This window comes from Pongo abelii, chromosome 5, assembly GCF_028885655.2.
Source record: "Pongo abelii isolate AG06213 chromosome 5, NHGRI_mPonAbe1-v2.0_pri, whole genome shotgun sequence".
NCBI classification, from domain to species: Eukaryota; Metazoa; Chordata; class Mammalia; order Primates; family Hominidae; genus Pongo; species Pongo abelii.
In genome coordinates, this window is record NC_071990.2 from 147895809 (window position 1) to 147916195 (window position 20387).

Consider the following 20387-nt stretch of genomic DNA (forward strand, 5'->3'; position numbering starts at 1 on the left):
TCAGTTTTATGGCTGCATAGTATTCCATGGTGTATACACATTTTCTTTATCCAATCTATTATAGATGGGCACTTAGATTGAGTCTGTGTCTTTGCTATTGTGAATAGTGCTGCAATGAACATTTACGTGCATGTGTCTTTATGGTAGAATGATTTATATTCCTCTAGGTATACACCCAGTAATGGGATTGCTGGGTTGAATTGTAGCTCTGTTTTTAGCTCCTTTTACTTTTAATTGACAAATACTAATCCTTTATATTTATGGAGTACAATGTGATGTTGTGATACATGCATAAATTCTGGAATGATTAAATCAGACTACTTGACATATCCGTCACTACACATACTAATCACTACTTGGTGGTGAGAACATTTAAAATCTATTCTTTTAGCAATTTAAAAATACACAGTACATTATTATTAACTATAGTCACCAGACTATGATACACTGCTAGAACTTATTATTCCTGTTGAACTGAATTTTGTACCCTTTAACTAACATATCCCCTTTCTCCATCTACCCTGCCTCCCGGAATGATAATTCAGAATTCCATTGATTTTAAAAGTGTCTTTAAATTTTGACTTATGATGGCATTTCATTTGGATCCTAGGGATTTTCAATAATGTTAGATGAGTTTTTATAACAATATCTAGACTTACGGTTCTTATATAGGCTGTGTAAATTCAGACATCACTCTTGTGCATGGTGACTTTCCTTTATTACTTTTTCTACCATAGTCCTTGGACTGACTTCAAGCCTCCTCAGGCAACACTTCCAGTTCCATTCTATTGGATTTTGTAAGACTTCAAATATCCCAGTTTTCTGTTTTGGTCTCAGCTTCAGCTGTCTGACTTCTACGGTTCATGAAGCCATCTTTCACATCACCAGACGGGTGTTAGAATTGATTTCCAGTCTCCAGGGCCTTACAGGCTATTGTTGATAAGCATTCCCTGATGCATATCGTTTGGCTTTGATTTCTCTCATCATTGCTAGCACCTGGGAATTACTTTTTGTTTCTTGATTATATTTCATTTTTTATATATACTTCTGTATTCAGGAGAATATCTGCATTAACTTAGTTGACTACATTGTGAAACGTGTAAACAATTTTTTTTTTTTTTTTTTTTTGAGATGGAGTCTCGCTCTGTCGCTCAGGCTGGAGTGCAGTGGCGCGATCTCGGCTCACTGCAACCTCTGCCTCCCAGGTTCAAGCAATTCTCCTGCCTCAGCCTCCCCAGTAGATGGGACTACAGGCGCGTGCCACCATGACTGGCTAATTTTTTGTATTTTTAGTAGAGATGGGGTTTCACTGTGTTAGCCAGGATGGTCTCAATCCCCTGACCTTGTGATCCGCCTGCGTCGTTCTCCCAAAGTGCTGGTATTACAGGCATGAGCCACCACGCCCAGCCAAAAAGTCCAAACAATTTTTTTTAAATATTCTACTTTTAATGCAAAACATCAGGGGATACTTTGGATACTTAGAGTGAGTTAGCAATTCATAGAACTATTGACCCCAAACTGATGAGGATATTTTTGTTTTTCTTCAAATGGCAGGATCTAGAAATTAGAGATTAGAATCACTTGCACTGGGTCTGTTAAGGGAGATTTGTTAATGAGTTACTAAACCATTGGATTCACGTTTGAAAAGCCACAAATTGCTGTGCTTTGACCTTTTGTTCAAATAAGAAAAATATATCAGTTTTTAAAAAGAACTAAAAGAGATTCTGACAACCTGGTTGGCATCTCAGAATACAAGGGAGCAGCCCTGGAAAATTAACCCTGTATATGTGCACTGCTGACTATTCTGCTACCATGGTCTTTAGATGCTCATTTCTTAGTCTCTCTTTCCCTTTCACTCTGTGTTCTTTTCTTCCTTTCTTCCGCAAATTACTGAAAACATACAGTTACCTTCTCTGTGGTGCTGCAGAATTATTCTTGTTGCCTGAGGCCGCTGAGCTGGGAGTTTCATTTTAGCCATTGCAATGACACGGCAACCCAAGAAACTGCCCAGCCAGGTATGATTGCCAAGAATAACTCAATATCCTCACAATTTAGTCATAACTCATTCATTCTCTACATTCATTTTATAAACCCCTGACTTATTATTATTCATGATACCTACCCTCCCTGACTCCATATATACTTTTGTGCCCTTTTCACATATGACTTTAAATTGGCTGAGGGTCAGACGATCTATGGTCCTTACTAAAGAACACTTTTTTTTCTCTTTTTTACCAAAATTGTGCATAGCTCTTGCTTCCAGTCCCCTGTCTGAAGCAGAGCCCTACTCTGAACTCCAGAGCTGCTTCAGAATGAGAGATCACTAAAAAATAGGTGGTAATAGAAATTTTAGTAACGAGGCTGAGCCTATTGGATGAGTTCACTTTGGGACCTAGTGAAGCCAAAGTCTAAAACTTCAAATTCCACTCAAACCTTGCAGAATTTCAACTTCAAAACTGGGTCCGTTCTAACAGAATCCTAGTGAAGTCCTGTAGCCAACAGTTTGCAATAACACAAGATGATTTTGGGGCCATATGGAAAACTCTCAGAACAAAATGTTAAGACTTTTCTGGAGGGGACTTTGCATATCTTTGTGAGGTGTTTGAACAGTGAGGTGTTTCTGAGCTCATAATGACATAGAAATAGGGTCTACTGAGTAAGGTGTGAGGAAGAGAGCTGTAGCTTGCTCTAAGCCCTGATGGGGTCATTTATTTCTCTAGTTTTGCTCTCAGAAGTGACTCATTCATCTAGGTTATCAAAATGGGACCGTCTTCTCATAGAAAATGTCATCTTCACTTCCTAACAAAGACTTTACAAAAGCTATGAAAACACATGGAAAATTTAGAGTATCAAATATACAGTAGATAGCTGAAAAACAAGTGTCTACTCAAATATCCTCTCTTCTGATTAACGTAAACCTGCTTAGCCTGGAGTTTCATGGCAATGGGTAATTTTCAGTCATAACTGCTTTTTCCTGTCTTAGGACCTTTGCAGAAGCTGCCCAAAGACTTCCTTCCCTCTGATCTTCACCTGCTCGAGCCTTCATGTAGCTCAGATCTTAGTGTTAAGTGTTTTCTCTTAAAAGTTGCTTCTCAAAGCACTTGATACTTTTCCTGGCCACCCAATCAAAAATATATTCCTCTTCATTCCTATTACATGACTGTTTAAAAATTCCTCTATCTAACCTACATCACCGTGTGATAATTTATTATAATTGTAACTTTAATATCACTTTCTCCTTCCATCCACATATGGATTTACATGCATGGTAATTTTTTATTGGATGCTAAACACTGAGATTTTTACCTTGTTGAGTACCAAGTATTTTGCATTAAAAAAATATTCTGGAACTAGTTCTGGGAAGAAGTTAAATTATTTTGATCCTTTTATATTTTGCTTTTATGGTTTGTTAGGCAGGCCCAAAAGCCAATTTTTCTTCACTATTGAGGCAAGACCCTTCTTAATACATTATCCAATTCTCATTGGAATATAAAGTTTTTCACTCTAGCTGTTAGAAACAGTTACTATTCCCAACAATACATGGCCTCCAGGTGCTACTCCTTCAAATCATATTGGTTGATTATTCCTCAGCCTCAGGTAATTTCATTAAATAAATGGCTAATATTCATCTGAATACTTGTGGGAGATGTACTGCAGACCATTCTCTTTTGCCGTAGCATCTCTTCTGCAGCATTTGCCCTGTAAACCCTGGCCACCCTAGCTTTGCTAGACTTCCAGCTCCTTTTTCTCAACTCTGCAAATCCACTGGGCTGTACCTGAGTTCCCCACAACCTCAACCTTGTGCCATGATTTGAAAACATCCAAGCAGTAAGCTAAAAAAAAGTAGTGTTCACCTCATTTCTTGCTCAATAAATTAATAAATTTATTCATTTGATAAATGTCAAATGAATATGACACGTGCTATATTTCTTCAACCTTTGTGAATATGGTTAACGTTGTAAATAAAATAATTTCATATTTGTTTACATATGTTTTAAAAATATCGTTTGATTATGGTTTTCATCTTTTCCCTATTATACTGTGATCTCTGGAATATTTTAAATAATTATAATTTTATTATCAGGTACACACAATTACTTGAACTCATAACACAAATGAAATTGCTTTAGTACCTAGACTGTAATTATTTTAATTGAAAAATAGGTTTTTCTAAAACGTTTTTGCACATTTAAAAAATACTATTGCATTTCTGTTTTTTACTGTCAGTTTGCTAATTAAATTAGTTTAACTGATATAATGCAAAAGTAACATTCATACAGCCCCTGTCAAATTGTAATTGGTGGAAGCAGAAATAGTATTTTCCTGCTGTTAATATTAGAATGTATAAGATAGAAGAAATCTTCTAACTATTCAGGTTTGAAATGTGAAATTTTATAGGTTGATTGGAAAATAGCCTCATGAAGAATTGCTGTATAAAAATATTGAGGGGGAATAGGAAATAAGAATTCTTGTATGTTAGTGAGAAATACTTAAGACATACAGCTTTCTGTTAAACAGTTCACAATATATAGTTTTATTTCCAGACCCCAGCTAGAAAAAGGAACTCATAACTGAGAAGCAGATGGAGCAGCAGAAGCTGCTAGAGGCAGTGAATCTGCTTCACAGAGAGTCCAGTGCTGTCTGAGGCTGGGTCACTACCCAGCACAGCAGGATTCACTCCAGACACTTGGCGAGTGACCAGGTACCTGCAGGGCATCTCAGGTCAAGCATAGTCTGGTTTACACCCTGCCACCACCATCTAAGAAAGATCCTCTACCAGGAATCAGATTTGTTGCTGGTTTGCTGTTTTAAAGTGTACTTCAGAGAAAATTCATCAAAATAACATCCTCACACAGAATCCCAATGCAACGAAACAGCAAAAATCCTTTAAAATTTTCTGAAAATGCATTTGACAGGTGATGCAAATATGAAACACTTTGAAAATATAAAAACAGAGGATTGCTTTAGAGATGTTTTCTAGCGACTTTTTTTCGTGATAGCATTCTCTAACACCTTATCTGTGATAGATTTAAGATCTCATACAAACCTTTAGCAATTAACTCTTTAAAACATATCCACCAAGTAATCCTACTTGAATATTTTCCTTGTATCCTGGTTCTCCTTGATTTTATGACCTCTTAGATTTAACAACAACTCTAATTTCTGAAAGAGGAGGCACCTATAGTGAGGGTGAAGGTCTTTAACTAGTGGTTAAGGAGACTTAGAATTCCAGACCACTAAACCATGTGACTTAAAATTTCTACATATTCACAGACAAAGTTTTCATCCTATAAAGTGCCGTTCAATGCTGGTGGGCTCAAGGGCAGGAAGTCGCACTTTTCTCTCCTTCTAGAATTGACACAAAGCATTTGCCTTTACAAACTAAGCTGTTATGTGCTTTTAAATTGCACATGAACATCACAGCAAGTTCATTTCGTACACATTTTTATGATGGTGACTTTCTTGTATAGACTGTAAACAAAACAAATTTCACATATTATTAAACCTTAGGGAGAAACAGACTTCAACCCTAACCTTTATGTCAAAAGCAGTTATTTTTTTCAAGTTATGTCATTTCGATTTTTAAATATTTACCCTTAGACAGAATTTCTTCAAAGTCTGGTCTTATTTTTATCCTCCTTTGTGTCATGAACTATAGCTCAAATCTTCAAATTGCTGTAGGTATAGTTAAGATGTAAATATAAATACATTTAAATGTAAATAAACCGGTTTGAGCCTTTCTGAGCAGACCGAACATATGAAAAAAATGAATGAGTCAGTCTTTTTAAAATCAATTTGACTGGCCATCATATTCAGGGATGGTAAGCAGAGGACTCACTAGAACAATAGGCAGGTCATTTACCATGAGGGAGGAGAGCAGAATGACCCGACTGAGTAATAGGCTTACAACACTTTGAGGACTTCCCGTGGTCTTCAGACTAACAGTGTCTAGGCTGGGATTTACGCACCCACCCCCATCGCACGCCATACTTCTTTCTATTCTCTAGCTATACTAACTCTTTCTAAGTTCCTTGAATGTGCCAAGCTTTTTCTTGTATGTTAATCTGCCAGGAACCTTCTATACCAAACCCTCCCCTTCTCCTCACCTGACTAAGGCTGACTCCTCTTTTGGGGCTCAGCTCAGCCACCACCTTCTTAAAGAAGCCATCTCGAATTACCTCTATCCCCCACTACCTTACACACACAGGTGTGCGTGCACACACACAAGCAGGCACACATGTCATATCTACACACTAGATTAAGTTAAACCCCTCAAGCTATCGCTCCCCATGATACTGGTTGCTTTTTTTTTTTTTGAGACAGGGTCTTGCTCTGTTCCCTAGGCTGGAGTGCAGTGGCAAGATCATGACTCACTGCAGCCTCAGCTTCCTGGGCTCACAGGATCCTCCCACCTCAGCCTCCCAAATAGCTGGGACCACAGGTGTGGACCAACACATCCAGATAATTTTTTTTTTTTTTTTGTAGAGATGGGGTTTTTCCATGTTGCCTAGGCTGGTCTCAATTTCCTGAGCTCAGGCAATCTACCTGCCTTGGCCTCCCAAAGTCCTAGGATTAAAGGCACTTCTTTTTCTTTAGCCTCATAGAGTGTGTAATTCTTTTTTAGTGTGTTTTCCCCCCAAGGCTGTAGCACCGTGGGGGCAGAGGATAGTGAACTTTATTCTCATTTGAATTCATAGCAGAACATCTGGCACACAGTGACTGCTAGGAACACACAGAAGTAAGGAAGAAAAGAAGAAAGAAAAAAAGAAAGAAGGAAGAAGGAAAGAAGGAAGGAATGAAGGGAGGAAGGAAGGGAGGAAGAAAGGAAGGAAGGAAGGAAAGAAGGAAGGGTCTATACAAAATTGTAGAGTCTCTATCCTAGTGGATTTGGAAGCATATAAAAACACATTCTCTGGTGTGGCTAGACTCTACTGTACCTCAAAGTCCCTTTAGTTCTGGGTCAGGTTAAGTCAGGTATATCTTCAGCAACCCCTGATCTGTTGAAAATGCAGCTCATGTGTGGTTCAATGGGAAGATTCTAGAGAAGAACTGCACTGCTTAGCTCAGCTAAGTGAAGAGTACATTTATCTCAGTTGATCTCAGGTAACCAAGGGTGAGATACGGTCACTAATGTTTGCCCAGTCCCTTCTCTGTGAGAATCAAGCAATAAAATGCTTTCTTTGGCAGAGACTGCATCTTTATGTTCCACAAACTTCAGGGCACCACTCTGTGCAGAGAAGAATAAATCCATCCCCTGACCAAGACAGCCTTAATATTCTCTTCAGCTTGACTAAACTTTAGACAGGTTTCTTCCTGAGTACAGGCCCCTGATGTCCCTTTTCTAAGAGCATTTACTTTGGAAAACCTAAAACTGTAAATTATTTCTCTGCCTTGTTGAGATGTAGATCGTCTAGTTTCTTGCTAATTTCAGAAACCAGGGAAGTTTTACTGAAGGACAAGGACCTGACAGCCATCCCTTTAAATGTAATCATCAAGAATAGTGGTAAACCCCTCCTTTCCAGTTTCTGTGGGACGGTAGGAGTCTAATGTGACAATTAGCAAACACAGATGCCTAATCACATGGGCCGACCTCCTGCCAGTGGCCCTCCAGTACTTTTCCACTAGCTCACCTGGGACTAAAAACCTTCCCATCTTTTATTTTAGCAGAGTTGGGTTCAGTGTTTCTCATATATTGTAATAGTCTTGAACAGAGTCTTCTTTGCGTGTTTAGCTTTGTCTAGTGCAATTTGTCTTTGATACCCTCATAGGCCTGGCTCACATGTGCACCTGAATTAAACTGGGGCTACATTACTTCTGGTAGATAGGAATGTTCTAGAAAGTGATCACATTTCAAAAATTCTGTCTCACTGAATAAAATGTCAGTGTGCTCCCATTTAGTGAGAAGGAGAATTCTTTTTATAATTTGAGATGAGATTGTTTTTCTTTAATGCTGCTATTTTGAAGTAACATTAAAAAAATGAAAATATCTGGCTACTTCTATGGGAGGCAGATTTGAATGATGTCCCAGGAGGAAAAACTGTGTGGTTGGCACGTTTCAGAACTATATCAGTTTTCTACTCTATGTAAGGTAGCTCATGTAATGGTCTTCGTTGCAATGCTGAAACCTTGTTGAGCTCTTATTTTGAAGGTCAGCCTCTGAGGTGCCTAGATTTTATTTTCTTCTGGTTTGGAGAGTGGCTGATAGGCTTTGTGGTTGAACGTCTTCCCTCTCAGTAAAAGTGAATAGCACAGAATCTGATGACTAGTGAATACTCATCGAACTTTAATTGTAAGTATTGCTGTCATCATTTCATGATCACTTTCACAATTGTGAAAAACAAAGAAACAAACAGGATATTATGCTTTCAAAACTTTCTACTCTCTACCAAAAAAAAAAAAAAATAGTTGATGGGTAGTAATGCTGGCTTAAAATAGACTGTAGCCTTTTCTGGATTGCTTCATTCATATATAACTCTGAGCTCTATTTGTGAGATGTTTGTCTTTCTCTCTCCCTACCCCAATCCCTGCATTTTTTAGTGATGGATGGGCAGACAGAGATGAAGTCATTGAAGGTTATGAGGTGGAAGCCAACGGGGGAATCACGATAAAGCTGCAGTCTCCAGAGGTCAGGTCATTTGATGATTATTTCCTGAAACTGAGGCTGGACACTAACACGAGGAATCCCTGGTTCCCTGAGTTCTGGCAACATCGGTTCCAGTGCCGCCTTCCAGGACACCTTCTGGAAAATCCCAACTTTAAACGAATCTGCACAGGTAACTCATGTTCACAAAATAACAACTCAGAGGTTTGGTCATCTCTTCTAGATTTATTGCAGCTTGTTGAATGAGAATAGAAGGTGCCAGGGCTAGAGATCCAAAGGCAAAATTGCCATCTGTGTTTATAAAATGCTAGAATAAGGAGGAAGTGTGTATTGCCCCAGGGATTCGTGGCAATCTGGAAAGTCAACTTTGGTCTCTGTTGGAGCAAGTGATACGAGATAACAGAAGTAAAGGAAAAGCAAACTGAGGAGTCAGGTATCTAGTATTTAAGACAGAGGGAAGAGATTTTATTACAAACATGTTTAGGAGACCTTAGCCATAGACATAAGTCAGCAATACTGGTTAGATCCTCTTTTTTCTTTGTGGCTTGTATAGATACAGAAGTCAGGAGAAGGTGAGGTAATGTGACCCTAAGCCACACCGCCAACAAAGGTGTTTGTGGGCATAGGGGCCAAGAAACTGCACTCTGATCTTTCAATCAGAACAATGGTTCACAGCTGGACAGATGAGCGCCATGGTCTGCTCACTGATGCCATGTCAGGAAACAGCAGCACATTGTTCCAAGTTCTTCAGGGGCGTGGTGAAATTCACAGGATGTCCTCCTTGCAACCCCTGGTACTACCATAACCCGGATTCTGAAAACTGTAACTTTTATGAGTATTATTATTACTGCATAGGGACATTGCTGTCCCCTGTCCTTTTCAGTATTTTCTATGCTGCCAAGATAAATCATCTATGTCCTTTCATAATGCCATTCAAAGCCAGTTGTTCTTACTGGGTCGATAGCATAGAATAATGGAGCACTCATGATAATGGGTGATGGAATCTATCTGTGACCTAATTTGTATTGTAGAACAGTGGTGTGACATGTATATCCTATATGTAGGCTAAGCAGATATTATTTATAAAAGTATAGAATCATATTACACCCATGTATAAAACACTGTATATGGCAAAAAAAAAGGGGGATAGAGAAGCGTATAATCTATGACTCTTGACCTAGAGAGGCTTGCCGTCTCTTTGGGCAAATCAAAACAGATCACATACATGAAATAGACAAATAACAATAGAGGACAACAAGTTTTTACAGGGGATGGTAAGAATATGGCTAAATACATAAAATATTTCTATTTTAAATAGTATTCATAGTTTGATGTTAGAAAATGCTTTCAGATACCAATATATGTAAATGCATCAATGTATGTTTGGCTTCATAAGGTTCAGCAGAGTTCAATGGGAAATTGCCTGGTATGGATCTATTTTGAAATAAGGAAGTTTCAATCTTTTAGAACTTCCTCAGTGTGGCTTCTAGGGAGGCGGAGAAAGGCAGGAGAAAGGGGAGACATTGCTAAACAGTAACCCACTTCTGCCACGTAGGTGTTTCTACTTTCTCTGAAATAATAGACATCTCCTTTCTCTGAAATAATAAATAAACCAAGAATAAGGATTCTAATGAACCAATAAATCATCCAGGACAGTCTCCTTATTTGCAAAACAGAGGTGATGAGGGTGAACAGGGGAAACAGTTTCCCTAGGCTCATACAGTTAATGGCAGCAAAGAAACGAGAACCCACACCTCCTAGACACCATAGTGCCTATTTTTAGACTTAGTATTTGGTAATATATTATCTCTCATTGCTTTCTAATTGTTTCCTAAGAAATGTTTGCCATCTTCAACTGTAACATCTTTGTAGTCAAAGCATCCTTACTTGCTTCATAGAACCCTATACAACATGGATCTCTGGGAGCTCAGTCAATTCTTGTTAGCTAATTGATCAGTTAATTTACATTTTTGTTCAGGGTAGGGAGTTTTGCTGAAGGGCCCAAGGAGAAGAGCAGTGAGGAGCCTACTGAAAAAGCAGGTGAGAGTGGTGAATTAGACATGGTAGTGGGAAGCAAAGTGGAGAGAAGTGGTTTGATGGTGAAGACATGTTGAGTGAAGGTCGAGATTTGCTGACAGAATTGTCAAGAATAACTGTAATCTGAGCAACTGGAAAGATGGTGTCACCATTGACTGAGACAGAGGAAGACTTCAGGAAAAAAAGATTAGGGAAAGTCCAAGAGACTGATTTTGGGTAAATTAAGTTTGAGATATCTGATGGTGGTCCAACTATAGATGTCATTTTGTCATTGTGTTTTATTAGTAAAATTCAGGATACTACTTATTATACATGCTTAGATCATTTATATAAGGATTTCTAGGAAGATATTTTGTTGAGCTCTCAAAATAAGTTAAAACTCTGCAACAAGGTACACTAATATTCTGGGTTTTCAATTGTGACAGTACATAAATGTCAAGGTTAAAGCTTAAACTGGGTTAGTATTCACAGCAAGAAATAAAAATTCACAAATCTTGATTTATTCTTATGCTGTGCTTGAATCTCAAAGCTATGTTTAAGAGCTTCTTATATGATTACAATCTTTGTGAAACATGTTTATATTTGCATTTTATTCTGGAGTCAAGTTCAGCAAATATTTCTCTCTTTTTTAGGTCTAAGGAAGGTAGGAGGTTTATTTAACTTTTCTATTTGAAATTAATTCATAAAACTTATTTGTCTTTTCTGCAGCAAAACTCTTATACTTTTATCTTTAGCAGTGTTTATCTATATTATCTATGATGTATACATTCATGTATACCTACCTTGTTCTTCGGTTTTAATCTCTATATTTCTGTGAAATGGGCTTCAATGTTATTGAAGAACAATACACTTTCACTTCATGTATTATTCTTATCCATTTGAGTTCCTTGAATATCAAATGAATTCCATAATCTTCTAACAAATATGCAGACACATATATGAAAATTAGTGTGAGGAAGTAGAATTAACCTTTCCATACTATTGATAGCTACTGTTTCTGTCACTCATTTTTACCTCTTCTAATTGGGTCACTTCTAGTGGTTTGGAAAGTTTTGATATTGCCATTAGTTTCCATAGAAACCATTATTGAACTTAATCCCAGATGTCACTATTTAAATAAATAGTTTATGTGCACTAGATTGCCAGTTTCAATATTAAAGGTCCCAAGCCCAGGCTGAGTAGTTTAGGAATCACTGTGGCTAATTAAAAAGTATTTCATGTAAAGTACACATCACTGCTTAATTAGTTGAGTATATCAAGGGATTGGAGGTGTGTTAGAAAAGCACTAACTGAAACATCAAAATGTAACTTCTAAAAAATTATTCATTGTAGGACAGTGGAAAGAGCTGTAAAGGAAATCAGAGTCACTCTATGTCTTAGCTGCTTAAAAGATTTGTATCATGTTTGCAATGGCATAGTGCTTTTTCATTCCTGATGAGACTCATTAGAAATTCCATAGAAGCTGATAGGGTGTAGCATTTTGAAGCACTATCACTGGGTCCAATACCAGTTCAGTTATGTATCAGCCGCATGACTTGCATGACCTCACTTAACCTCAGAACCTCAGTTTTGGTAACATGACAACAATATCCACCTCACACAGAACTCTGCATGAATTGAATGAAATAACACAAATGAACTACTTTACAATAAAATAATACGAGTGAAATACTTTGCAAACTGAAAATACTTAGCATAAATGTAAAATGTTACTACTAGTGTCATGTCTTGTTAGAAAACAGGGCATGACATAGATCATTTCATAAAAATTATATATTTTGTAATTGTAAGTTTAACTTAACTACATCCCAGGATGTGGAAACTAGAAAAAACAAGACAACAATCTTTAATCAATCACCCTTACATAGTTAGTGTCAATATAGATATTTTCTCTTATATTTTACCATGCAGTTTTTTATAGTTTTTTTCTGATGATGAAAGTAATACATGCTTGATATGCTATTGCATGCACTTGGAAATATACAGAAGCATTAGAAAGCTGAAGAGAATTAAGAATTTGCTCTTATCTAAACATCATTAGTCACTGTTAAAATTTTGGCATGTTTTCATCTTTCTCTATATAGTTTTAAATTATGTATTAATATTATTTTATATATTGCTGTATTAAAAGAAATGTTTTATACATTGATACATTTATCTTTGTCATTAAATTATTTTATTCTTAATGGCTGCTTAACATTTTGCATTCAGATAAGCTATAATTTAGGCATTTCATTCTTTCTATTTAGGCTGTTCTTGGTTATTCACAATTTTTAAAAATGTTGCAGTGATATAATAAAAAATTTTCATTCTAAACTTTCTCTTTTTACATTTGGATAATTTTCTTAAGTTGTATTTCTAGAAGTTAAATTTCTAGAAGTTTAATCAAAAGATATAAACATTTCTGGCTGGGCGTGGTGGCTCATGCCTGTAATCTCAGTGCTTTGGGAGGCTAAGGTGGGCAGATGGCTTGAGGTCAGGAGTTCGAGACCAGCCTGGCCAACATGGTGAAACCCCATCTCTACTAAAAATACACAAATTAGCCAGGATGGTGGTGGGCACTTGTAATCCCTGCTACTTGGGAGGCTAAGGCAGGAGAATCACTTGAGCCTAGGAGGCAGAGGTTGCAGTGAGCCGAGATCGCGCCACTGCACTCTAGCCTGAGTGACAGAGCGAGACTCTGTCTCAGAAAAAAAAAATGAACATTTGTAAGCTTTTGAAAAGGAGTTCCAAAAGGCAGCTCCTACTAACGCTGCTTGAAACTCTATGCATTCTTTTCCATTTTATTTTGCATAATTGTCATGACAGTATGCATACAATTCTATATCTTATTTCACTCAGGATTATATTTTACATAGTTTTGATGTTGCTGCATGGTCTTTATAACCACCATTTTAATAGCTCCATAATATTCTAACCAGTTAAAATACTATAACTACTGGCCATTCTTATGTTGTCAGTCATTTAGACGACTTTTAATTTTCCTTCTTACATAAAAAAAAAAACACTGAATATGGTACACAGATTTTTCACAGTTGTTGTTTCTGTTTTGGGATTGTTCCTTTATAGTAGATTCCTAAATATAATTATTAGTAATAACTTGATAAATTTGGGGTCCCTTACAAATATATACTGCATTTTCTTGCAATATGGCCATATTTGCATATTTAATATTTGCTCCGGCTAGCAGTATATTAACTGTATGAGTTCATGGGGTTTATTCTGTCCTTATCAGCCTTTTTCACACCTCAGTGAAGTTATAGCCATTATTTTATTTTCTCTCCATATTCTTTGTACCAATTGAGAACAGATGGATACAATGCCTTTTAAAATTAGTCTATATTACATTTGGCTATTTTAGAAGACATAATGAAAGAATCTGGCTGGTATCTGTAATTCTCACCAATAGCTCAGGACTGGTAAGATGATGATAGCTAGTCTAGTGAAAACATTTTAAGACTTTCAAGCAAGGGGACTCTTACTCCAATAGTTTGGAGGCTGCCATTCACAATTTTAGACTGATACTGATTTTCATAATATATTTGCCTTATTAGGTTTCAAATTTTATGGACTCCACTTGGAATTAACTTATTTTGTAAGGCTAGATAAGATCGGTCCATTACAGTTTGATCCAGATTAAGATGTTCCATAAACTGAGATGGGTTCCAGTTTACTTCAGCCCATTAAGTCCTTTGGTAATAACTTCTCTTTATCTCAGGAAGTTTGACCCGAATGTTAATATGTACTCCTGAAGAATATCATTTGCTTTCAACCCAGAAGTTGGTATTATTAGTTGGGATTTGTGGAAGACATTACATTTCTTCACCCCTTTTTGTATCCATGCTCTCTGAAATATGGCTTTGTAGCATCTCTCCTCGAGAGGCAGAGTTTTGTTCCCTACCTGTTGAATCTGAATTGACCTTACCATTTATTAACTCCAAGTTTAGGCCTTAAGAGACTTGACCTACTCTCATTTTCTTTCCTGGAACCTTACCTTAGCCATATGAATAAGCCTGAGTTTATCTGGTAGAAGATGAGAAATAACATGGATCAGAAACAGGATGTCCTCTCAGTTGAGAATGTCCTAGATCAGTCAGTCCCTGGCCAACCCACCACCTGATAGTTGACACCTGAGTGAGCCAAGCTGAGATGAGTTATGTCCAACTCAGAGCAGCAGAACTTCCTAGCTAACTCTTAGATTCATGAACTAAATAAATTATTATTGTTTTAAACCACTAAGCCCTGGGATGGTTGGTTATGCAGCTTTTTTTTGTGGCAATTGATAACTGATAAAGGTATTCATAGCTTTGTAATCCATGGAGCAATAGTTGGTTTAATTAAATTATGGGACATAATTACTCAACCCAATAGTAGAATGTTCAGTCTTTTCCTGTCATAAGAAGAATGGTGCAATATTGCACCCAGGATCTCGTCGAGCAAAGCCAAAAAGTTTTATAGATCCTGCAATCAAAAGAATTGTAAAGCCCCCCTGATCCAAGGCAGTTAAACTATGCCACTTAGGAAATCTGCTGTGCATACAGGAAGTGCTGGAAAAATGGGGTACAGTTATAGCTTAGTCAAACAAATACTCTCAAAATAAAACAGTCATATGTTCTCATACAGTGCTGTTATAAGTTGCTTTATGGAAATAGGTTTTACAAGTCTTAAATGTGTTTATATATTTTAGTTGGAAGAATGAATGGGAACTGACCGTGTGTCTCATCTGGACCTTATAATTTCTCAGACAAATCTGATTATCACACAGATGAAGCTCTGGGAGTAACTATTCAATAGGCACAATATTGGCCTACCTATCTCTTATTAACACTTTTGATTGGCACTGACAAATGTGTTGGCCACTAGCCACATGTGTCTATTTGTATTTAAATTTCAATGAGTGAAAATCACGTGAAATGAAACCTTCAGTTCCTCAGTTTCACTAGCCACAGTTCATGTATCAATACAGGTACTAAAATATACATTTTTCTGTTTAAAATATTTTATTACTTATAAACATAATAGTAACAGTGATACATGAGTAACAGCGATACGTGAGTAACAGCATGAACTTACAAATTGTGAAAAAAAATACTTTTGGTTTCGTAGTTTTACATAGCATGATAAGTAACAATACTTTGTTAATGTGCTGTTTTGATTGATTGTATGATTTTTCCTGCTCTATTTTCTGGAACCTTATTTATTAGGTCATTGAAATTTATACTTTTAGTAACCTCATTTTCATTACATATGATTGAGAATGTTATCATTTGCTCTTGGAAAATGCAAGATCACACATCATTTTTTATTTTAATTTTGAGAAGGATCTTTCTGCTGATGCAATTGTTACAGTAACTGTTAAGAATATTTAGGCCTGGTGCGGTGGCTCACGCCTGTAATCCCAGCACTTTGGGAGGCCGAGGCGGGCGGATCACGAGGTCAGGAGATCGAGACCATCTTGGCTAACACAGTGGAACCCCATCTCTACTAAAAACACAAAAAATTAGCTGGGCACGGTGGTGGGCGCCTGTAATCCCAGCTACTCAGGAGGCTGAGGCAGGAGAATGGCATGAACCTGGGAGGCAGAGCTTGCAGTGAGTTGAGATAGCGCCACTGCAGTTTGGCCTGGGCAAAAGAGCGAGACTCCGTCTCAAAAATAAATAAATAAATAAATAATTTAGTAAGCTTTGACTCCATTGAGATAAATTTTTTGATAAATCATCCCAAAATACAAATTTTAGCATAGAGTTGATGATTATCTTCGAACAATTTTTCTAAAAAGATTTAACTCTTCATACAGATGAGGTTTTTGCAAATCTGAATTTGAGTGTAAATTTATAAAATAACCATTTTAATGTCATTCTTCTGACATTTTCTGTAATTGATGACTACCATATTGGACAGCATAGGTACAGAAAACTTCTACTACTGCAGAAAAACCTATTGAACAATGCTGCTCTAGACTGTGTTCTACTTTCCTAACTTCACAAATGCAAGTTTGATTGTTTCTGTAGTATTTGGATATAATTCACAAGTTAGTGATTTGAGACTGATCAACTTGTTGAATATCCTGAGGAATTACAACAGCTGAAAGTTGACTCACTCTTTGGTATGAGCCAAGGCTGCCAGCTTTCCTGGTAATTCCTACAGAGCTGATGCCCAACATAGGGTGGACTGGTTCCCACACAGACCAGGCATGTCTCAACTAGCCTAGTTAAGTTCTTTAATCCATATCATTTTTAATATTGGATGGAATTAGAGAAACATGCACATGTTCTGTCATCCAAGAATTATAAAGATGCAGGGGCATGAGTTATTGGTTCTTTTACTTTATATTCATCTTGATTTGTTTCCCAAAAAGCTCAAATAATTTTTAGTAGCAGATACAGACTTGAGGTATAAAAATGGAAATTATCTGAGGCATCCGATGGCATTGAGGGAGTGAACAGTTACTCATTTATCTTTTATATGCAAGTGAATTTTATTTTTACTATGCCTGCAAAACAGTTACCTAGAGATTGATCTAAGTTTCATATACTTTAGTTATTACTAAACTATTAATAAAGTATTTAATTAGATCAATTTTCTTCTTATTGAATAATGTATGTATTTCTGAAGTTGAATGGTCTGTCATATGGTTCAGCTTTCCTTCTGAACAAGTTTGAAGTGAGTGTTTTCAATGATTAAAATCTATGACTGTTCCTAAAGATTTCACCCTGGATGAGTAGTGGTTATTATCTATTTAGATTGTTTATATGGCATTTTTCCACGTCCTCTAAAAGTGTCGCTTCTCATCAGGAGAATAGTTTTGTGTTTCATGCCTTGTACACATTTGCTGCCGGGAAAATTCACATAAAATAAAGTCATATTTTCAGTCATCATAAAAAGTAACAGTTGTTCAGGATGGGTGTGACCCAATATACTTGGAGTCTGGCCCATTTACTCTTTTTCTCCTTTTTATAGTTTTATTAAGGTATAATAGATACATTACACACATTTAAAATGCACAATTTGATCAATTTTGATGTATGTATATGCCCAAGAAACATTTACTACAATTAAGATACTGAACATATTGTTTCTCAAATTCCTTGGTGCCTCATTGAAAATCCCTCTCTTCTACCCTTCTTCATCCCATCTCCAGGCAGTCACTTATTGATTTTCTGACACTATATTTTATTTGTAATTTCTATACTTTAATATAAATTGAATTTTTATAAAAGAGTACATTATAAACTCTTTTCCGCCTGCCTTCTTTTACTCAGCACAATTATTTTGAGATTCATGATCGCATTGCATGTATCAATAGTTAATTCCTTTTTTTTTTTGGAGACAGAGTCTTGTTCTGTTGCCCAGATTGGAATGCAATGGCTGGATCTTGGCTCACTGAGACCTCTGCCTCCCAGGTTCAAGCGGTTCTCCTGCCTCAATCTCCCAAGTAGCTGAGATTAGAGGCATGTGCTACCATGCCCGATTAATTTTTTTTTTTTTTGTATTTTTAGTAGAGAAGGGGTTTCACTATGTTGGCTAGGCTGATCTCGAACTCCTGACCTCAAGTGATCCACCCGCCTTGGCCTCCCAAAGTGCTGGAACAACACTTAACTCCTATTAATTGATGGGTAGTGTTCCATTATTTGTATATATCATAATTTGTTTATTTATTCACCTGGTAATGAGCACTTGAGTTGTTTCCAGGTTTTGGTTATTTCAAATAAAGCTGCTATGAATATCTTTATACAAATCTTTGCATAAGCATGTTCTTTCATTTTTCTTTAGTCAATTCTTTGGAGTGTAATGGCTGTATCATGTAGTAAGTGTGTGTTTAACTTCTTTTAATTCACCTGTTGGTCCTATTCACTGTGGAGCTATATGATTGGGAAAATAGCATCATAAAGGGATTGAACACTGAGAAGATAAGTGGCTTGTTAAAGTTCAAATACCAGTGAGACTTCTGAACTGCTTCTTGAAGAGTGTATTCCATCATTCCATTACTTTTTTTTATTTGCAGGTGGCAGTGAAGGTGAAGGGGTTATTTTATGTTCATATTATGAGCCAAGTCTTGGGTCATAATAGCTTCTAAACATGATTTCTTATTAGCTTGATTTCTTATTAGCTCAATTTCTTATTAGCTACTATGGAATCAAGGTTGCCGTATCTCTGAACAATTTCCTGAGTATGTTCCCTAGTGATTAATTCTCCAGTGACTGCTTTTCCTAAAAACTAACCTCTTACCCAAAGTTAAAATATTCATTTGTGCCCTAGTGACTGGGAGATTGCCTTGTATAATCAGCCACAAGTTGTATCTATGGTCTAGTTCCTATGTGTCTAGGCCACAGTAATGCACTGGGGAGTTATATTTTATATCCAAGAGCTATTTGTCAAACTTCACACCAATGAGCTGTGTGAGGCCAGGAGTTCAAGACCAGCCTGGGCAATATTGCAAGACCCTGTCTCTCCAAAAAGTTAGCTGGGCATGGTGACATGCACCTGTAGTCCTAGCTACTTGGGGGGCTGAGGTGGGAGGATCACTTGAGCTCAGGAGATCAAGGCTTCAGTGAGCTATGATTGTGGCACTGCACTCCAGCCTGGGCAACAGAATAAGAATCTGTCTCTTAAAAAATAAAAGTAAAAAAGAAATGCCAGTGAATTGAATCCATAGAGATGTAAATAGATCTGGACTGAATACTCCAGTCAGCTTAATACTATTATGCAATCCATTTGGCTAAATTAATAGCTTAAGCCTTTGAATGATGTAAATAAGAATCTGGTCCTTCAGAGCTGTAGTTCTCAAGCATGGCTTATTAATACCATCAGGAAAGCTTTTACACAAAACTTTCCTATATTAATCTGGGTCCTACGCCATACAAATTGAATCAGAATCTTTGGAGTGAGGCCAAGCATTTATTTTAAGGACAAGAAGAAATTCATACTTAAAATTTATGAGCCATTTAAATTTTCAAAATTCAGAACCATCTGTCACTGTCCAAGTTGAGAGCCGGCTAAGGTTTTGGCCCTGGCTGTGGCATCTGAGAGAGCTAATGAGATTTTAGTAATTCATGATCTGAATCAGTCTCTTTTGTTTGTTTTATTTATTTATTGGTAGGCTTTTTTTGCATTTGAAGTATTGGCATTCCGAAACCAATAAGTCATAACCAAATACTGTGTGCCTCGCTGTCCAGATTGGGTAATTCTTGGATATATTAATTTTGTATTGCTGTCATAACAAATTACCACAGACTCAGTGGCTTGAAGCAACACAAATTTATTATGTTACAATTCTGTAGGTTAGAAGCCTATGACCTAACCTCTAAGACCCTGACAAGAGTCTCCCTGGGGTAACATTAGAGGGTCAGCAGGCCTGCATTCCTTATGAAGGCCCTAGGAGAGAATGTTCTCTTGCTTTTTCTAGCTTTTAGAGGCCACTCACACATCTTGGCTCATGGCCCCATTCCTTCATATCCAAAGCCAGGAACATTACATCTATCTGACTTTTCTTCCTCAACAACACCTCTCTCTGGACATAACCAAGGAAATTTCTCCACTGTTAAGTATTCATGTGATTGAGACCCAGATAACCCAGGATAATCTCTCCATCTCAAGGGAAGATTAGTCACATTCACAAAGTCTCTTTTACCATGGAAATGAATTTATTCACAAGTTCAGTGACTAGGACGTGGGCATCTTTGGTGGAACCGTTATGTTGTCTACCACATTAGGTGTCAAGACAGCAGGGCATTAGCCTCTCTAAGTC

The 20387-nt window shown here is 37.1% G+C and overlaps 1 protein-coding gene across 3 annotated transcripts in view; it reads left to right on the plus strand.

Moving 5' to 3' along the window:
- GRM1 (glutamate metabotropic receptor 1) overlaps positions 1-20387 on the plus strand; it is a 420592-nt gene that overhangs the window by 278438 nt on the left and 121767 nt on the right. For all 3 annotated transcript variants that reach the window (XM_024248538.3, XM_024248540.3, XM_054558275.2), the window contains exon 4: positions 8539-8774. In XM_024248538.3, coding sequence (XP_024104306.2) covers positions 8539-8774 — 236 coding nt within the window. The remainder of the gene's footprint in view (positions 1-8538; positions 8775-20387) is intronic.